General features: G+C 37.1%; 1 protein-coding gene across 1 annotated transcript in view; it reads left to right on the plus strand.

Annotated features, from left to right (window-relative positions):
* cttnbp2 (cortactin binding protein 2) overlaps nt 1–22,749 on the plus strand; it is a 165,381-nt gene that overhangs the window by 91,219 nt on the left and 51,413 nt on the right. The window contains exons 11-14 of the mRNA XM_042495910.2: nt 1,782–1,877; nt 6,102–6,181; nt 6,851–6,937; nt 9,341–9,440. Coding sequence (XP_042351844.2) covers nt 1,782–1,877; nt 6,102–6,181; nt 6,851–6,937; nt 9,341–9,440 — 363 coding nt within the window. The remainder of the gene's footprint in view (nt 1–1,781; nt 1,878–6,101; nt 6,182–6,850; nt 6,938–9,340; nt 9,441–22,749) is intronic.

Here is a 22,749-nt window from a genome sequence, read left to right on the forward strand (position 1 = left end):
AAGTCTCCATTTGTACCGAAAACTTACCAAACTACTGCTGAACTTTGGTTTCATCCCCAGGAGAAACTGTTCAGGGAAAAGTTTGATGTTTTCCTCAAAAATTGAACCTCCAACTTTATCAAAAATTACCTTCACATTAAACTTCTCTCTTTTTTTTCTTCTTCTTTTTTTTTTTTTACAAAGAACTGCTGTACTGTAACAAGTAACTGCAGAGCAAAAGCAGCATAGGAGGAGCAGAGGGTGCTGATTTATACCTACTGGAACTAGTGGCGTAGAATCTAACTTATTTTCATTGATTAATCAATTAGCCTATAAAATGGCAGAATATCATGATTCCATGGCTGGCTTCAGCCTTTCTTTGTGGAGTTTGCATGGGGGTTTTCTCCAGTTTCCCCAACTCCTCCCACAACCCTGTGACATGCAAGTGTTTAAGGGGAACATGACCTAAATTAAGAATTATACTAGAACTTGAAAATGGGTGTAATTCCCCTTTAAGGTTTTAAACTTTCAATTAGTTGGGTTTTTTTTGCTGACCACAACTGCACGCAAAGTCATTAGTGAGCTGTGGGGTTTATTTTTCTCTCTCTCTCTCTTATTCCCTTCTCTCTCACTCTCCTTTACACACGAAAGTAACCAATATATATATATATATATCTCAATATAGAATTTGCATATTGCAATTTTTTTTCTTCTTCTTGTGTACTACATACCCACTACTTTAAACTTGGCTGGAGGTATTATGTTTTTGAGTTGTATGTCCGTCCATCCATCCCCCCATCTAGCCCATTCTTGTGAAGGCGATATCTCAAGAACGCCATGAGGGAATTTCTTCAAATTTAGCACAAACATGGCCTTAAGTAGGTTTGTCAAATTTGGAACAAACATCCACCTGGACTTAAGAATGAGTAGAATCTGGTGCTTGAAGGTCAAAGGTCAACATCACAGTGACCTTATATAACATATTTTGGCCATAACTCAATAATTTATATGAATTTCACACAAATGTCAAATAGGATATAATGGTGAAGTTCCGGCATTTTATAGCCAAGAGGTGAACTGTGACATAACGTTCTGCAAAAACACATTTCTGGTCATGATCAGAAGGGAAAAGATTTTGTTAGGTACTGAACTGGTGTCTTTCAATGAAAATCAGAATGATGAAAAAATGATTATCCCCTGTAAAATCAAAAATCATATTGCAATTGCAATTTCAGTCCAAAAAAAACTGCAACAAGAAATTTTGTCAACATGATTCAGATCTATATTTCATCTATTTCAAATAGTAGAAAAAAGACCTCCTTTACTCTTCAGTTAAGACATTTTTCATTTCAATTGGTAAAACTCCTCATGATGCATCTTACACAGCCTAATGTGTGTTTGCTCTAATAAGACCCTGTGAGAGAATCAGTCCTGCTGTCTCTCCTGCTTTATATGTTAGAGCAGAGGAATATTCTGTGCATTAATGTTGCATCTCTGTAGCATTTCCTTTAGAAAAGTAGATTCCGTGCTTTACTTATTAATGTGGGTGTAGCAGCAAAAACACTTTAATGCTAGGTTAACAGGACACACAGATAAATTTTACATTGTAGTGCATATAATTTATGCATATTTGACATTTAATGCATATACTGTATGCATACTATTTTGTATTTTTGTAGGTCAGTGGCATTCTTTCACATTTCATAATATTTGATATAGAGTTGTTGAACATATTTCCAGTGCGTGTGCGGTTATTTGTGTGATTGTGTCTCACTGGGTGTCTCCATGCTTCTCTTTTCCAGGTGACACTGAGTGGTTGCCAAATCAGGAGCTGCCTTTATCCCCCTGGGACCTGGTCAGAAAGCCCCTCAGCCAGTGTATCACCATCCGCCTCAAAGGTACAAACCTTGCAACTTAGAGTTCATTCAGCAATCACTGAGCCAAAAACAAAAAAAAAAAAACAGAATCAGAGCTCCCATCACTGATAACAAATGCCATTTGGTGGATGAAAGGGCCTTACAAATAAATTTGGATGCAATTGTAGCGTGGGCAGAGATGTACCAGGATGAGCCTGCTGAGTCACACGACATGAAGGAACATTTTAGCCAGAACATTTATCAAGAGTATTTTGACTCATTAATGATCAGGCTAAATCAAAATGAATACATGAATTACTATGACTACACAGTGACATAGAGCTGGTTTGTCAGGTCAGGGTATTAAGTTCTTAAGCTACAATCCACACACAGACTGACTTAAAGGGAAACTTTGCTGATCTTCATCCAGCTTTGTGTCATTGCAGTGTGAGTAGTGCGTGCACATGAATGCTGTGTGGCTTCCTTCCGTGTTGCCAGCGCCCAGAGCTCCCCCACTCTTTTGCCGACAGCAGTCCGGATGATGCAAAATGTTGTTGGCGGATGAGCGCAGAGCTTTGGGTGCTGGCAGCATGAAGGGGAGTGTTGTTCATTTGCATGTACTGCCCACGTTGTAACGATACAGAGCTAGTTAGCGATCTGCAAAGTTTGACTTTGATGGACAGTTTTATTTCACAAATGAAATAAAACAGTTGTCATGGATTTTCAAAGTCATCGTGCTGCATTCAAACAGAATTTCAACATGCATGTGCTGCATGTACTGTATATATACACACACATATATATAAGTATATTTAAGCTGTCAAAAGAAATCTGAAGTGCATGCAAAACACACTGTTTGCTGCCCTTCCAGTACATGCAAACATAGTGACATATGATATGGAGGCACATTTGGGGCATTTTCGTGGCCACGAGGCACACCCAGTGAACAGGGCAGGACTGAGAGATCAGCCATGTTTGTTATAAGTGTAACTCACACTTTAAATCAGTCTGATGTTCCTGCATCATGGTGAAAACATGCTAGATTCCCCATGGTTTCCTAAATTTTAGTTTTAACCAGGCTACTGAAAACCAACATGAGTCCAGCTGCTACAGATTTCATCTTCTTTCTTCTGAATGAATGCAGGTAGGAGTCGAGTTACTTCTTGCCCATGTAAACAACCTAGGTTGATATTTAGACTGAATTGAGGAGGTGGAGTAGTTCAGGATTATCTGGAAATGATTCTGACACATTAAAATCTGAAAAAAGCATCAAAAGCACCCAGGGGATGCACTATTTTCTTGCTACATTATGATCAACAAATCTGTCTTGAAATGAACAAATGAAAACTCATTGTCAAAAGACAAACAAACTGATCACCATTGTTTTATCTTCTTGGCATCTATCTTGGGCAGATGAGATCCTATATTTATAGTCTCGGTCATGACAGGACAGACAGTGCCCTAGCTTTAACATAACTAGTGTCGCATAGCCAGACCTATCTCCACACTTAGTTATTATACTATAATGGCCATTGGTTGATGGCGCTTTACCATCTAGGGAACAGGCTGTGTTAAAAAAAAAACTTTACCTGGTGGCCAGCATGCTTTAACCATTTGTGCATTCGTCTTGTGCAAGGTGAGGATATCCACTATTGTTAATTGTCTTAGTGTGTGAAAGGAAATAGAAACTTTTCTCAGAAAGAAAGAGAAGATGCATATTTCTCAAAATGTTCAACTATTATATTAAAAAAGTTTATTATTTAAATTTATATGGATTAAATCCAAATTTAAAAAATCTCTCACTACATTGCGTACATATCAACATCACTGGTATAACTTCAACTATAACAATCAAAGAGATGTTGAGTTAAAAGTTGTTTTTTCAACAACCTGTACGGCTGCAGTTTTTCCACAGATGTAGCTAGGCTGCTAGCTATGTGTGAGGAATCAGTGAACACACCAAAAACCTTTACAACTTCTACCTCTGATATTAATACAGTATGATACACTGTTATATTTAAGTATGATCTGTAATATTATTTAATGTGTTTGGTAAGATTGGTACTGGAATGAAGAAGTGAGCAGTATTTCTATAAATGACAGAAATCCTTGTTTTGCACCGTTTTAAAGACAACTGGGCGTAGAACAGGATTGCACACAGAACCAGAACGGTTCCTTTGACACCACCGTCAGTGATTATACATGAGTCACAGCAGCTGACGGTCTTGCACTACAGATATCAGTTTTGCTGCCTCTGTTCCTTAAATTGCTTTATCTAGTGTACTTCTCGTCTCAGTGAGTCAGGAAAAAAAGAAGAAGAATAGTCTGGCACCATGAAAATCAGGGTGAACTGCAGCCAAGTTCTCCATCTCTCTCTCCACCTCCTTCACTCTACAATCCATTTTCTCTTTTTCTGCCTCTCTCCGCGTCTTTCTCCGTCTCTGCCTTCATCTCCTTTGTACTCATTTTTTCTCCGTCTTTCTGACCGTCTACCTTCAGAGGACGTCTCATTAAGTCAAGGGGGGTGGATGTGGGCGTGAAGTCCTGACTCAGAGGTTCATATCACCCTGCCTGTCCGTCCACCCACCGTCACTGTGATGGTATCGAGCCAGGAAATGTCCAGCTCTTCAGTTTTTACCCTCCGCTTATTTGTCTGCCTCATACTCACAGCATTTCTAGGCTTCAGTGGAAAGAAATCTGTCACTGAATGCTATAACATCTGTCTTAAAATAATGAAATAGGTATTGAAATTTGATCGGGAGAAAGTATGCATAAAATTGTTGATATTTATTAATTATACACATAAAGCCAAAAGGTGCAGTACTCCCAGGTATTTATGGCCTCCAGCTCCAACTGGCATCAATGGGAACACAACCCCCAGGTGAACGCACTAATTTCAGCTCCTTAAGCGGCAAGATGCATCGATGCTCGGTCCAAAATTTTCACAGGCCTCTGTCCATGCTGCTTTCTACTGGTTACCTGTTCCTTGGGCTGTCTTATGTCGAACTGATATACTAAAACAACCCATACACACAGGAAGGCATACTCATCTGCTTCAGAGCCGTGTACACAATTCTGCTCTATTGGCAATGGGAACGCAGTCTATAGCCTATTTTTAGCCGCTTTACCTGTGTTTAAAAAACCTGCATGCATGCGCTAATTTTGATGGGAAAGAGTTATAATCCGTTACTACCAAACAATGCGTAATCTCAAATAACTCAGAATTTTGTCTCCATTTTCAGGTGTTGAAAAAATGACATTGTTCCTTTCAGAAAACTAGGAAATAACAGACCTGTAAAATAGAAACAATACCATTGAATTTAGTGAAATGTACTGCAGTAGCTAAGATGTGCTAAAATTGGGTGACAAATATGATGAAATGACTGCTTACATGAAAAGCTGACATGCATCAATGGTGGTAAATAGAACAGAGTAGCATCCTCTGACAAGTTGATGCGCATCAAACATGCAATGACATATTTCAAGGTGCTGTAAGCATGTCCTCTTACATAGAAAGTAATAGATGCTTTGACATAAGTTTTTCATGTTTCTGGAATCATTTGGAAATAATTTTTAATATCTGCAAAGAAGGAATAAGACATTAAAAGATCAACTGGAATAAAGAAATATGGACTCAGTCCCCCTCTGGTATCAGGCAATTATAGTACTTGATATTTGCAACCAACATAATTTGCATTTGAAGCAAGTGAACACATCATATTGTCATATTTTATTACGTGGAAGGCTTGCAATTAGATTTTGAGTCCGTAGTAGCTTAATCAACATCTCAAGCTTGATGTTTACAAGTGTATGCAACATAATTAAGAAAGCTTTTAAAATTAATGTTCAGAAATGATTCTGTGACGATCTGAAAGAATGTTTAATGAGGAAGGATGAGTGTGTGTTTTTGATTTCCTCAGGAAGCAGACTAAAACCTCTCAGAGCTGTAACATATCCCCCTCACTGATCAACAGCATTAAGAGCTATTAAACGAGTGAATGACCACTCTGACCACTATTTCTCTTCTAATTAACTGACAGCAGTGCTCATAATATCAAGCTGAAAAGCACCTGAGGACAATCAGCTGTTGAATGTTGTGTGCATTGCACCTGTGGCGTTTAAGTTTCGGGGACAAGGGCACCTTGAGGTTTGCAGCTGTGTGATGTAACCATGGAGCTTGCAGTTGTCGGCTGCTGACACTGAGCATGTAAACCAGAGCGGATTTGAGGATTTATTGTGTGAATTTTGTGTGTGTGTTTTTGACAGGTCTGTCTGAGTCGTGTCTTGATGAGTTGGCTCTGGAATACCTCTTCCCCCTGCCGCTGCTACACAACTATGTCCGCCTGGTATGCAAACACACACACATACATACACATACACAAACACTCATGCAAACACACACACAAAGGACTGCGAGGGATTTAGGGATTAGATGAGTAAGACGTCGAAAAATAGGGAGGAAGCTAGAAGTATGCAGCACGAGAATGGTGAAGAGAGGCAGAGGAGGGAGAGATGATATGATGGATAGATGAAAGGAAATGAAGAAAGAGGATTTAAGTGCAGCTGCAGCTACAGTGCCCCCTGCTGGCTGTAGCCATGTAAGGAGCTGAAGAGAATAAAAATCATTTTATCATTCATCATCATACATTTTTCAAACGCAATAAAGCAATGATGGAAAATGCAGATGAAAGAAACATCAATGACACACACAGACTGTCAAACTGAAGCATCTTAGGCTGAGATTTTATCCAGCAGCATCTGCAAATGTTTTAAATCTCACTCTGATTTATAGAAGTTTTTTGACAGTAAGATGCTGCTTTAATGCACAGTGACTTTAGTCTGACAGTGAAATATGTTCCACAACTTAGATCATTGCTGTAGCATGCAGCTGAGTTAAGGAAGTTTTGGCTGCAGCCATTGTATTACATATTTCATTATTACGCATTACTACGCATGTTTGTGTATCAGTTCATTGATAGACTTATTCATCCACCTGTCTCTCTCTCTGTGTTCAGGTGGAACAGTATGGGAACCTCATTTTTCATGGGCTGGAGGGTAGCTGTCAGGAGTACATTGCCAATCTGGTTGCTCACTGCATCAAGGTACGTTTACCAGTTCATGAAAAGCAATCCAAATGCAAATAAGACAAAAATCCATGTCAATTAAATCTTTGTTGATGCAGCTAACAATACAGTTTAATCTGAAACCTTTCTTAAACCATACAGTGGGTTTATGCTCTTTTCTGCAGCTCCAATAGAGAAATAAAATAAAACATCAAAGTTGATTTACTTCATCTATTTATTTGGTAGAGATAATTCATTTGGCATTTGTACATTTGAATAAAATGCTACTGATGCATTATGCTATTTATGACTTGTAAAACAAATTTGCATTCCCTTTCCCTGGTTAGGTTTATAAGGGATAAAACACTGAATACGACACCCTCATACAAGCATAGAGACAAACATAAAACATAGTCAATGACAGCTCAAGTTTAATTGATCATATACAGTATATCTAGTAAGTAGACTCTGAACTTTTGGAGAAAGAATAGGAAAGATGTTATCAGTGTACCTAGTAGGGGTGTAACAAAATTCACGCTACATTTTAGACGAGAATGCCAGAAAAATGTACTTATTGAATTATTCTTAATGTTATTTAAATTCATTTATATAATAAAACTAACATCATAAAATACGATCTAGTAATAATAGAGTAGTGACAGTGATAGTGTAGCAGTGATGTGTAGAAGTAGTAGTTGTGATAATATAGTAATGTGGTAGTAGTAGGAGTAGACGTATTAGTGACAGTGTAATTTTGTTAAATATTATCTTTTTAAAGCATAGGTAATAGTTTTATTTCTAAAACTACCACTAGCAGTGAATACTGTATAGTGAAAGTGTAGTAGTAGCAATGATAGTGTGGTGGTAGTCAGAGTGTACTAGTGACAGTAGTACTGATTTGGTGTTATTGTAATTCATCTGTTTATTATAATGAACATCATATAGTGTAATCTAATAATGATAGAGAGGTATAAAGTATGACCTTTTTGGGATTTTAACAACATTGGAGCTGGGTTGGTTTTTTAAAAAAATACATTTATTTTGTTAAAATGTATTAAAACTAGCATTATTATTGTACAAATCAGGAATTATATCTGGCTGAAATAGGAGGCTGGTAAAAGAATATAGTAATTGGGCTCAAATACAATGTATTTCCAAGTGTAATAGTGTAATGTTTAACATATCGTTTAGTTTTTAATGCGTACCGAATCTCATACCAAACTGTTCAATACAATTATGTGTGTTGTTTCAACCAAGTTCCCAAAATAGCTATTATGGGCTTCCAGTTTAAAAGCCATTGAGCAAATACCAATGACATAGCAATGAGTGGTGTGATCATCTGGTCAGGTCAAGTAAGGGTTCTTGTTAAAGTCTGAGTGAAGGAGAGACCTGTTGTAAAACTCTGCTTAAAAACGATTTCTCTTCAAAGGAAAATCATTTATGGCCCAACCAGACCACTCAGAGAGAGGCGAGAGCGTGCACTTTTTTCATTTCAGAAGTTTCTGCGATTAAACAGTTTTGGAAACCATCACTATTTCCCACTTTTTAAAAAGAAGTTCAATTTTGCTGTATTGCACAGTGTGATGCAATAGAGCAGAAATTGGATGCAAATAGCAAACCACTACAATATCTCACCACAACATGATGAAACTTACTGCAGGCCTGCCACTGGTCCAGTCCTGCTGCAGGTCAGGGATGACTCATACAGTAGAATTGATAAATCAACACCGATTTTCATTTTTATAACTGGGCCATCCCACTTTGCTGTAACTATATAAGCAAATTTCATTTTTTTTATGTGTTCATAACACTGTTGGAATCGCTGCAGTGTTCAGTGAAGTGTCAATTGGGTCTCAGTGGCACAGAGAGCTGAAATGAGTAGATAAAGAACATTTGTTAGGAGAAAAGGAATGCATTTTAAAATGTTTCAAGGTTATGATGAAGGTTTTAGATTATATTTTGGGCTTTTGCCTTTATGAGATTGGGCAGCTTATGAGTGAAAAGGAGAGAGAGAGGGGTTGACATGACTTATGATAAAAATTTAAATGTATAAAATTAAACAGGTTTCGTTAACACCAACCTATTTGAAAAGACATGTCTTTTTTTCCTCTTATCTGTTTATGTCATCTGTTAATGTAGTTTTTCCACAGTTTAGTACTGTATACCTTCACATTTTCCATACATATCATTTTATGCCTGTGTATTATGTCGATAAAAAAACATTTTAAAAATTCAAATAAATCCAGGATGGAAGAAAAATGCCACTCTGTGATAGCAGCAATGCACCTGGAAAAGCCCTCTCTGCTCATTCAAATTCTCCTCTTGCTGCATTTCTCTGTGCGCATAGTAGTAGTAGTAGTAGATTTCCTTTGTTTCCATGACAACGTGCTCACTCCTTACCTCTCACATCTTTTTGCCCCCCCCCCCCCTTTTCTTAACCAGTCCAAGCAGGAGGCAGGGAGGCTCAGCTGTGACGTGGTGAGGGTGGAGGTGGAGGAGAGCCTGACGAAGGAGCAGCTGCTGGAGACTTTCATCAGCTGTGGTAGGGACATTTTTCAGATGGACATTTTTTAGATTGGAGGGGGGTTTTGCAGTGGACAAAGGATTGAATATAGTGAAATAGACCCCTGATGATTAAAATATGCATGCATTTCATGTCACGTTGGGGGGCCAGTAAAACGACGAGCAATACTATAACATATTATATAACATTTTTATGACATGAGTTGTGGATAGTTTTTCAGAAGACTGTCTTAAGTTAGCGCTAAACTTGGTGGTCTACACTTTCTAGACTTGCAAACTTGCAAGTCACTCAAGAAGAGCACTGGAGATGGCAAAGTCAGTTGCAAAGAGTTTATTGCAGTCTTCAGCAACACAACAATGCAATACAATGATCTTTTCAGTCATTTTTGACGTTTTTTGCCTTTTTCGACCGTTTTGTCGATGTGCTATACTATCACACATCTCTATGAGCTATAATAAGTGATTTTAAACTATTTTCTGGAAATGTCAAAATTTGAGATTATACAGTTTTCGGCAATTTTTTTTACATGCAATATTGTGACATTTTTAGCTCATTTTTTTTGATGTGCTATAATATGATACATCTGTAGAAGCTATTATGAGCAGTTTTCAGCCATTTTTGGGACATGGCAACATTGAGATTGTTCACCACACTATACTATGCATTTTTTGGTGATTTTTTTTCAACATGCTATATCATGACTTTTGGGCTTTTTGGGGCCTTTTATTCAACAAGATATGCTATGGCACCTCTTTACAAGGTATGAAATGTGGTTTTCAGACACTTTTGGGACAATTTTGAGATTTTTCGCCATACTATACTATGCTGTTTTTGGCCATTTTTTCCAAAATGCTATAATATGACTTTTTGGGCTTTTCTGGGCCCTTTTTTCAACATGCTATGTTATGGCGTGTCTCTACGAGCTATAATAAGTGGTTTTCAGACATTTTTGGGACAGGTCAAAATTTGAGATTTTTCGCCATACTATACTATGCGGTTTTTGGCCATTTTTTCAACCTGCTAAATTCTGACTTTTTGGGCTTTTCTGGACCCTTTTTTCAACATGCTATACTATGGCATGTCGCTAAGAGCTATAATACGTGTTTTTCAGACATTTTTTGGAGGGGTCAAAATTTGAGATTTTTCGCCTATGCGGGTTTTGGCCATTTTTTCAACATGCGATAAAATGACTTTTGGGGCTTTTCTGGGCCCATTTTTCAACATGCTATACTATGGCGCGTATCTACAACCTATAATGAGTGGTTTTTAGACATTGTTTGGACAGGTCAAAATTTGAGATTTTTTGCCAGACTATACTATGCAGTTTTTGGCCATTATTTCAACATGCTAAATTCTGACTTTTGGGGCTTTTCTGGGCCCTTTTTTCAACATGCTATGCTAAGGCGTGTCTCGACAAGCTATCATAAGTGGTTTTCAGACATTTTTGGGGCAGGTCCAAATTTGAGATTTTTCGCCATACTATACTATGTGGATTTTGGCCATTTTTTCAACATGCAAGAAAATGCCTTTTGGGGCTTTTCTGGGCCCTTTTTTCAACATGCTATACTATGGCGTGTATCTACAACCTATAATGAGTGGTTTTTAGACATTGTTTGGACAGGTCAAAATTTGAGATTTTTCGCCATACTATACTTACGGGTTTTGGCCATTTTTTCAAAATGCTAAATTATGACTTTTGGGGCTTTTCTGGGCCCTTTTTTCAACATGCTATGCTAAGGCGTGTCTCGACGAGCTATCATATATTGTTTTCAGACATTTTTGGGGCAGGTCCAAATTTGAGATTTTTCGCCATACTATACTATGCGGTTTTTGGCCATTTTTTCAACATGCTAAATTATGACTTTAGGGGCTTTTCTGGGCCCTTTTTTCAACATGCTATACTATGGCGCATCTCTACAGCCTACAATAAGTGATTTTCAGACATTTTTTGGACGGGTCAAAATCTGAGAATTTTCCCCATACTATACTATGCGGGTTTTGGCCATTTTTTCAACATGCAATAAAATGACTATTTGGGCATTTCTAGGCCCTTGTTTCAACATGCTATGCTATGGCGCATCTCTACAGCCTATAATAAGTGGTTTTCAGACATTTTTTGGACAGGTCCAAATTTGAGATTTTTCGCCATACTATACTATGCGGTTTTTGGCCATTTTTTCAACATGCTAAATTCTGACTTTAGGGGCTTTTCTGGGCCCTTTTTTCAACATGCTATGCTATGGCGCGTATCTACAGTCTATAATAGGTGGTTTTCAGACATTTTTTGGACAAGTCCAAATTTGAGATTTTTCGCCATACTATACTATGCGGTTTTTTGCCATTTTTTTCAACATGCTAAATTCTGACTTTTTTTGGCTTTTCTGGGCCCTTTTTTCAACATGCTATGCTATGTATGCCAGATTCACAGTCTATAATAAGTGGTTTTTAGGCATTTTTTAGACAAGTCAAAATCTGAGATTTTTTGCCATACTATACTATGTGGTTTTAGGCCATTTTTTCAACATGCTAAATTATGACTTTTGGGGCTTTTCTGGGCCCTTTTTTCAACATGCTATACTATGCCGCGTATCTACAGTCTATAATAAGTGGTTTTTAGACATTTTTTGGACAGGTCCAAATTTGAGATTTTTCGCCATACTATACTATGCGGTTTTTGGCCATTTTTTCAACATGCTAAATTATGACCATTTTGGCTTTTCTGGTCCCTTTTCTCAACATGCTATACTATGACGCGTATCTACAGCCTATAATAAGTGGTTTTCAGACATTTTTTGGACAGGTCCAAATTTGAGATTTTTCGCCATACTATACTATGCGGTTTTTGGCCAATTTTTCAACATGCTAAATTATTACCTTTTTTCCTTTTCTGGGCCCTTTTTTCAACATGCTATACTATGTTGCGTATCTACAGCCTATAATAAGTGGTTTTCAGACATTTTTTGGACAGGTCCAAATTTGAGATTTTTTGCCATACTATACTATGCGGTTTTTGGCCATTTTTTCAACATGCTAAATTATGACTTTTTGGGCTTTTCTGGGCCCTTTTTTCAACATGCTATACTATGGTGCGTATCTACAGCATATAATAAGTGGTTTTTAGACATGTTTTGGACATGTCCAAATTTGAGATTTAACGCCATAGTATACTATGCGGTTTTTGGCCAATTTTTCAACATGCTAAATTATGACCTTTTTTCCATTTCTGGGCCCTTTTTTCAACATGCTATGCTATGGCACGTATCTACAGTCTATAATAAGTGGTTTTTAGACATTTTTTGGACAGGTCCAAATTTGAGATTTTTCGCCATACTATACTATGCGGTTTTTGGCCATTTTTTCAACATGCTAAATTATGACTTTTGGGGCTTTTCTGGGCCCTTTTTTCAACATGCTATACTATGACGCGTATCTACAGCCTATAATAAGTGGTTTTTAGACAATTTTTGGACAGGTCAAAATTTGCGGTTTTTCGCCATACTATACTATGCGGTTTTTGGCCATTTTTTCAACATGCTAAATTCTGACTTTAGGGGCTTTTCTGGGCCCTTTTTTCAACATGCTATGCTATGGCGTGTCTTTACAGCCTATAATAAGTGGTTTTCAGACATTTTTTGGACAGGTCCAAATTTGAGATTTTTCGCCATACTATACTATGCGGTTTTTGGCCAATTTTTCAACATGCTAAATTATTACCTTTTTTCCTTTTCTGGGCCCTTTTTTCAACATGCTATACTATGTTGCGTATCTACAGCCTATAATAAGTGGTTTTCAGACATTTTTTGGACAGGTCCAAATTTGAGATTTTTCGCCATACTATACTATGCGGTTTTTGGCCATTTTTTCAACATGCTAAATTCTGACTTTTTTTGGCTTTTCTGGGCCCTTTTTTCAACATGCTATGCTATGGCGCGTATCTACAGTCTATAATAAGTGGTTTTTAGGCATTTTTTAGACAAGTCAAAATCTGAGATTTTTTGCCATACTATACTATGTGGTTTTAGGCCATTTTTTCAACATGCTAAATTATGACTTTTGGGGCTTTTCTGGGCCCTTTTTTCAACATGCTATACTATGGCGCGTATCTACAGTCTATAATAAGTGGTTTTTAGACATTTTTTGGACAGGTCCAAATTTGAGATTTTTCGCCATACTATACTATGCGGTTTTTGGCCATTTTTTCAACATGCTAAATTATGACCATTTTGGCTTTTCTGGGCCCTTTTCTCAACATGCTATACTATGACGCGTATCTACAGCCTATAATAAGTGGTTTTCAGACATTTTTTGGACAGGTCAAAATTTGCGGTTTTTCGCCATACTATACTATGCGGTTTTTGGCCATTTTTTCAACATGCTAAATTCTGACTTTAGGGGCTTTTCTGGGCCCTTTTTTCAACATGCTATGCTATGGCGTGTCTTTACAGCCTATAATAAGTGGTTTTCAGACATTTTTTGGACAGGTCCAAATTTGAGATTTTTCGCCATACTATACTATGCGGTTTTTGGCCAATTTTTCAACATGCTAAATTATTACCTTTTTTCCTTTTCTGGGCCCTTTTTTCAACATGCTATACTATGTTGCGTATCTACAGCCTATAATAAGTGGTTTTCAGACATTTTTTGGACAGGTCCAAATTTGAGATTTTTCGCCATACTATACTATGCGGTTTTTGGCCAATTTTTCAACATGCTAAATTATGACCTTTTTTCCATTTCTGGGCCCTTTTTTCAACATGCTATGCTATGGCGCGTCTCTACAGCCTATAATAAGTGGTTTTCAGACATATTTTGGACGGGTCAAAATTTGAGATTTTTCGCCATACTATACTATGCGGTTTTTGGCCATTTTTTCAACATGCTAAATTATGACTTTTGGGGCTTTTCTGGGCCCTTTTTTCAACATGCTATACTATGGCGTGTATCTACAGCCTATAATAAGTGGTTTTTAGACGTTTTTTGGACAGGTCAAAATTTGAGATTTTTCGCCATACTATACTATGCGGTTTTTGGCCATTTTTTCAACATGCTAAATTATGACTTTTTGGGCTTTTCTGGGCCCTTTTTTCAACATGCTATGATATGGCATGTATCTACAGTCTATAATAAGTGGTTTTCAGACATTTTTTGGACAGGTCAAAATTTGAGATTTTTCGCCATACTATACTATGCGGTTTTTGGCCAATTTTTCAACATGCTAAATTATTACCTTTTTTCCTTTTCTGGGCCCTTTTTTCAACATGCTATACTATGTTGCGTATCTACAGCCTATAATAAGTGGTTTTCAGACATTTTTTGGACAGGTCCAAATTTGAGATTTTTCGCCATACTATACTATGCGGTTTTTGGCCATTTTTTCAACATGCTAAATTCTGACCATTTTGGCTTTTCTGGGCCCTTTTCTCAACATGCTATACTATGACGCGTATCTACAGCCTATAATAAGTGGTTTTCAGACATTTTTTGGACAGGTCAAAATTTGCGGTTTTTCGCCATACTATACTATGCGGTTTTTGGCCAATTTTTCAACATGCTAAATTCTGACTTTAGGGGCTTTTCTGGGCCCTTTTTTCAACATGCTATGCTATGGCGTGTCTTTACAGCCTATAATAAGTGGTTTTCAGACATTTTTTGGACAGGTCCAAATTTGAGATTTTTCGCCATACTATACTATGCGGTTTTTGGCCAATTTTTCAACATGCTAAATTATTACCTTTTTTCCTTTTCTGGGCCCTTTTTTCAACATGCTATACTATGTTGCGTATCTACAGCCTATAATAAGTGGTTTTCAGACATTTTTTGGACAGGTCCAAATTTGAGATTTTTCGCCATACTATACTATGCGGTTTTTGGCCATTTTTTCAACATGCTAAATTATGACTTTTTGGGCTTTTCTGGGCCCTTTTTTCAACATGCTATACTATGGTGCGTATCTACAGCATATAATAAGTGGTTTTTAGACATTTTTTGGACATGTCCAAATTTGAGATTTAACGCCATAGTATACTATGCGGTTTTTGGCCAATTTTTCAACATGCTAAATTATGACCTTTTTTCCATTTCTGGGCCCTTTTTTCAACATGCTATGCTATGGCGCGTCTCTACAGCCTATAATAAGTGGTTTTCAGACATATTTTGGACGGGTCAAAATTTGAGATTTTTCGCCATACTATACTATGCGGTTTTTGGCCATTTTTTCAACATGCTAAATTATGACTTTTGGGGCTTTTCTGGGCCCTTTTTTCAACATGCTATGCTATGGCGCATCTCTACAGCCTACAATAAGTGATTTTCAGACATTTTTTGGACGGGTCAAAATCTGAGATTTTTCGCCATACTATACTATGTGGTTTTTGGCCATTTTTTCAACATGCTAAATTCTGACTTTTGGGGCTTTTTTGGGCCCTTTTTTCAACATGCTATGCTATGGCGCGTCTCTACAGCCTATAATAAGTGGTTTTCAGACATTTTTTGGACGGGTGAAAATTTGAGAATTTTCCCCATACTATACTATGCGGGTTTTGGCCATTTTTTCAACATGCAATAAAATGACTATTTGGGCATTTCTAGGCCCTTGTTTCAACATGCTATGCTATGGCGCATCTCTACAGCCTATAATAAGTGGTTTTCAGACATTTTTTGGACACGTCCAAATTTGAGATTTTTCGCCATACTATACTATGCGGTTTTTGGCCATTTTTTCAACATGCTAAATTCTGACTTTTGGGCTTTTCTGGGCCCTTTTTTCAACATGCTATGCTATGGCGCATCTCTACAGCCTATAATAGCTGGTTTTCAGACATTTTTTGGACAGGTCCAAATTTGAGATTTTTCGCCATACTATACTATGCGGTTTTTGGCCAATTTTTCAACATGCTAAATTCTGACTTTAGGGGCTTTTCTGGGCCCTTTTTTCAACATGCTATGCTATGGCGCATCTCTACAGCCTATAATAAGTGGTTTTCAGACATTTTTTGGACTGGTCAAAATTTGAGATTTTTCGCCATACTATACTATGCGGTTTTTGGCCATTTTTTCAACATGCTAAATTCTGACTTTTTTGGCTTTTCTAGGCCCTTTTTTCAACATGCTATACTATGGCGCGTATCTACAGTCTATAATAAGTGGTTTTTAGGCATTTTTTTGACAGGTCCAAATTTGAGATTTTTCGCCATACTATACTATGCGGTTTTTGGCCATTTTTTCAACATGCTAAATTATGACCATTTTGGCTTTTCTGGGCCCTTTTCTCAACATGCTATACTATGACACGTATCTACAGCCTATAATAAGTGGTTTTCAGACATTTTTTGGATGGGTCAAAATTTGAGATTTTTCGCCATACTATACTATGCGGTTTTTGGCCAATTTTTCAACATGCTAAATTATTACCTTTTTTCCTTTTCTGGGCCCTTTTTTCAACATGCTATGCTATGGCGCATCTCTACAGCCTATAATAAGTGGTTTTCAGACATTTTTTGGACTGGTCAAAATTTGAGATTTTTCGCCATACTATACTATGCGGTTTTTGGCCATTTTTTCAACATGCTAAATTATGACTTTTGGGGCTTTTCTGGGCCCTTTTTTCAACATGCTGTACTATGGCGCGTATCTACAGCCTATAATAAGTGGTTTTTAGACGTTTTTTGGACAGGTCAAAATTTGAGATTTTTCGCCATACTATACTATGCGGTTTTTGGCCATTTTTTCAACATGCTAAATTATGACTTTTGGGGCTTTTCTGGGCCCTTTTTTCAACATGCTATGCTATGGCGCGTCTTTACAGCCTATAATAAGTGGTTTTCAGACATTTTTTTGATGGGTCAAAATTTGAGATTTTTCGCCATACTATACTATGCGGTTTTTGGCCAATTTTTCAACATGCTAAATTATTACCTTTTTTCCTTTTCTGGGCCCTTTTTTCAACATGCTATACTATGTTGCGTATCTACAGCCTATAATAAGTGGTTTTCAGACATTTTTTGGATGGGTCAAAATTTGAGATTTTTCGCCATACTATACTATGCGGTTTTTGGCCATTTTTTCAACATGCTAAATTCTGACTTTTGGGGCTTTTCTGGGCCCTTTTTTCAACATGCTATACTATGGCGCGTATCTACAGCCTATAATAAGTGGTTTTTAGACATTTTTTGGACACGTCCAAATTTGAGATTTAACGCCATAGTATACTATGCGGTTTTTGGCCAATTTTTCAACATGCTAAATTATGACCTTTTTTCCATTTCTGGGCCCTTTTTTCAACATGCTATACTATGGCGCATATCTACAGCCTATAATAAGTGGTTTTTAGACGTTTTTTGGACAGGTCAAAATTTGAGATTTTTCGCCATACTATACTATGCGGTTTTTGGCCATTTTTTCAACATGCTAAATTATGACTTTTGGGGCTTTTCTGGGCCCTTTTTTCAACATGCTATGCCATGGCGCGTATCTACAGCCTATAATAAGTGGTTTTCAGACATTTTTTGGACAGGTCAAAATTTGAGATTTTTCGCCATACTATACTATGCGGTTTTTGGCCATTTTTTCAACATGCTAAATTATGACTTTTGGGGCTTTTCTGGGCCCTTTTTTCAACATGCTATGCTATGGCGCGTCTTTACAGCCTATAATAAGTGGTTTTTAGACATTTTTTGGACACGTCCAAATTTGAGATTTTTCGCCATACTATACTATGCGGTTTTTGGCCATTTTTTCAACATGCTAAATTATGACTTTTGGGGCTTTTCTGGGCCCTTTTTTCAACATGCTATACTATGGTGCGTATCTACAGCCTATAATAAGTTGTTTTTAGACATTTTTTGGACAGGTCCAAATTTGAGATTTTTTGCCATACTATACTATGCGGTTTTTGGCCATTTTTTCAATATGCTAAATTATGACTTTTTGGGCTTTTCTGGGCCCTTTTTTCAACATGCTATGCTATGGCGCCAGATTCACAGTCTATAATAAGTGGTTTTCAGACATTTTTTGAATGGGTCAAAATTTGAGATTTTTCGCCATACTATACTATGCGGTTTTTGGCCAATTTTTCAACATGCTAAATTATTACCTTTTTTCCTTTTCTGGGCCCTTTTTTCAACATGCTATACTATGTTTCGTATCTACAGCCTATAATAAGTGGTTTTCAGACATTTTTTGGACAGGTCCAAATTTGAGATTTTTCGCCATACTATACTATGCGGTTTTTGGCCATTTTTTCAATATGCTAAATTATGACTTTTTGGGCTTTTCTGGGCCCTTTTTTCAACATGCTATGCTATGGCGCGTATCTACAGTCTATAATAAGTGGTTTTCAGACATTTTTTGAATGGGTCAAAATTTGAGATTTTTCGCCATACTATACTATGCGGTTTTTGGCCAATTTTTCAACATGCTAAATTATTACCTTTTTTCCTTTTCTGGGCCCTTTTTTCAACATGCTATACTATGTTTCAGATTCTACAGCCTATAATAAGTGGTTTTCAGACATTTTTGGACAGGTCCAAATTTGAGATTTTTCGCCATACTATACTATGCGGTTTTTGGCCATTTTTCAACATGCTAAATTATGACTTTTTGGGCTTTTCTGGGCCCTTTTTTCAACATGCTATACTATGGTGCGTATCTACAGCCTATAATAAGTGGTTTTTAGACATTTTTTGGACACGTCCAAATTTGAGATTTAACGCCATAGTATACTATGCGGTTTTTGGCCAATTTTTCAACATGCTAAATTATGACCTTTTTTCCATTTCTGGGCCCTTTTTTCAACATGCTATGCTATGGCGCGTATCTACAGCCTATAATAAGTGGTTTTCAGACATTTTTTGGACGGGTCAAAAGTTGAGATTTTTCGCCATACTATACTATGCGGTTTTTGGCCATTTTTTCAACATGCTAAATTCTGACTTTTGGGGCTTTTCTGGGCCCTTTTTTCAACATGCTATACTATGGCGCGTATCTACAGCCTATAATAAGTGGTTTTTAGACGTTTTTTGGACAGGTCAACATTTGAGATTTTTCGCCATACTATACTATGCGGTTTTTGGCCATTTTTTCAACATGCTAAATTATGACTTTTGGGGCTTTTCTGGGCCCTTTTTTCAACATGCTATACTATGGCGTATTCACAGCCTATAATAAGTGGTTTTAGACATTTTTGGACAGGTCCAAATTTGAGATTTTTCGCCATACTATACTATGCGGTTTTTGGCCATTTTTTCAATATGCTAAATTCTGACTTTTTGGGCTTTTCTGGGCCCTTTTTTCAACATGCTATACTATGGCGCGTATCTACAGCCTATAATAAGTGGTTTTCAGACATTTTTTGAACAGGTCAACATTTGAGATTTTTCGCCATACTATACTATGCGGTTTTTGGCCATTTTTTCAACATGCTAAATTATGACTTTTGGGGCTTTTCTGGGCCCTTTTTTCAACATGCTATACTATGGCGCGTATCTACAGCCTATAATAAGTGGTTTTTAGACATTTTTTGGACAGGTCCAAATTTGAGATTTTTCGCCATACTATACTATGCGGTTTTTGGCCATTTTTTCAACATGCTAAATTATTACCTTTTTTCCTTTTCTGGGCCCTTTTTTCAACATGCTATACTATATGGCGTATCTACAGCCTATAATAAGTGGTTTTAGACATTTTTGACACGTCCAAATTTGAGATTTTTCGCCATACTATACTATGCGGTTTTGGCCATTTTTTCAACATGCTAAATTATGACTTTTGGGGCTTTTCTGGGCCCTTTTTCAACATGCTATGCTATGGCGGCGTATCTACAGTCTATAATAAGTGGTTTTAGACATTTTTTGGACAGGTCCAAATTTGAGATTTTTCGCCATACTATACTATGCGGTTTTGGCCATTTTTCAATATGCTAAATTATGTCTTTTTGGGCTTTTCTGGGCCCTTTTTTTCAACATGCTATTCTATGGCGCGTATCTACAGCCTATAATAAGTGGTTTTCAGACAATTTTTGGACAGGTCAAAATTTGAGATTTTTCGCCATACTATACTATGCGGTTTTTGGCCATTTTTTCAACATGCTAAATTATGACTTTTGGGGCTTTTCTGGGCCCTTTTTTCAACATGCTATACTATGGCGCGTATCTACAGCCTATAATAAGTGGTTTTTAGACATTTTTTGGACACGTCCAAATTTGAGATTTTTCGCCATACTATACTATGCGGTTTTTGGCCATTTTTTCAATATGCTAAATTATGACTTTTGGGCTTTTCTGGGCCCTTTTTTCAACATGCTATACTATGGCCAGATCTACAGTCTATAATAAGTGGTTTTAGACATTTTTGGACAGGTCCAAATTTGAGATTTTTCGCCATACTATACTATGCGGTTTTGGCCATTTTTTCAACATGCTAAATTATGACTTTTGGGGCTTTTCTGGGCCCTTTTTTCAACATGCTATACTATGGCGCCAGATTCACAGCCTATAATAAGTGGTTTTAGACATTTTTGGACAGGTCCAAATTTGAGATTTTTTCCATACTATACTATGCGGTTTTTGGCCATTTTTCAACATGCTAAATTATGACTTTTGGGGCTTTTCTGGGCCCTTTTTCAACATGCTATGCTATGGCGTATGATTCACAGCCTATAATAAGTGGTTTTTAGACATTTTTTGAACAGGTCAACATTTGAGATTTTTCGCCATACTATACTATGCGGTTTTTGGCCATTTTTTCAACATGCTAAATTATGACTTTTGGGGCTTTTCTGGGCCCTTTTTTCAACATGCTATACTATGGCGTATCTACAGCCTATAATAAGTGGTTTTAGACATTTTTGACAGGTCCAAATTTGAGATTTTTCGCCATACTATACTATGCGGTTTTTGGCCATTTTTTCAAAATGCTAAATTATGGCTGTTTGGGGTTTTCTGGGCCCTTTTTTACAACATGCTATACTAGGGAGCGTATCTACAGCCTATAATAAGTGGTTTTCAGACAATTTTTGGACAGGTCCAAATTTGAGATTTTTCGCCATACTATACTATGCGGTTTTTGGCCATTTTTTCAACATGCTAAATTATGACTTTTGGGGCTTTTCTGGGCCCTTTTTTCAACATGCTATGCTATGGCGCGTATCTACAGTCTATAATAAGTGGTTTTTAGACATTTTTTGGACAAGTCCAAATTTGAGATTTTTCGCCATACTATACTATGCGCTTTTTGGCCATTTTTTCAACATGCTAAATTATGACCTTTTTGGCTTTTCTGGGCCCTTTTTTCAACATGCTATGCTATGGCGCGTCTTTACAGCCTATATTAAGTGGTTTTTAGACATTTTTTGGACAGGTCCAAATTTGAGATTTTTCGCCATACTATACTATGCGGTTTTTGGCCATTTTTTCAACATGCTAAATTATGACTTTTTTGGCTTTTCTGGGCCCTTTTTTCAACATGCTATACTATGGCGCGTATCTACAGCCTATAATCAGTGGTTTTAGACATTTTTTGGACAGGTCCAAATTTGAGATTTTTCGCCATACTATACTATGCGGTTTTTGGCCATTTTTTCAACATGCTAAATTATGACTTTTGGGGCTTTTCTGGGCCCTTTTTTCAACATGCTATGCTATAGCGCGTATCTACAGCCTATAATAAGTGGTTTTTAGACATTTTTTGGACAAGTCCAAATTTGAGATTTTTCGCCATACTATACTATGCGGTTTTTGGCAATTTTTTCAACATGCTAAATTATGACTTTTTTGGCTTTTCTGGGCCCTTTTTTCAACATGCTATACTATGGCGCGTATGTACAGCCTATAATAAGTGGTTTTTAGACAATTTTTGGACAGGTCCAAATTTGAGATTTTTCGCCATACTATACTATGCGGTTTTTGGCCATTTTTTCAACATGCTAAATTATTGCTTTTTGTGCTTTTCTGGGTCCTTTTTTCAACATGCTATACTATGGCGCGTATCTACAGCCTATAATAAGTGGTTTTTAGACATTTTTTGGACACGTCCAAATTTGAGATTTTTCGCCATACTATACTATGCGGTTTTTGGCCATTTTTTCAACATGCTAAATTATGACTTTTGGGGCTTTTCTGGGCCCTTTTTTCAACATGCTATGCTATGGCGCGTATCTACAGCCTATAATAAGTGGTTTTCAGACAATTTTTGGACAGGTCCAAATTTGAGATTTTTCGCCATACTATACTATGCGGTTTTTGGCCATTTTTTCAACATGCTAAATTATGACTTTAGGGGCTTTTCTGGGCCCTTTTTTCAACATGCTATACTATGGCGCGTATCTACAGCC

Source organism: Plectropomus leopardus, chromosome 7 (genome assembly GCF_026936395.1).
Source record: "Plectropomus leopardus strain MGB_pleo_1.0 chromosome 7, ASM2693639v1, whole genome shotgun sequence".
Taxonomy (NCBI): Eukaryota; Metazoa; Chordata; class Actinopteri; order Perciformes; family Serranidae; genus Plectropomus; species Plectropomus leopardus.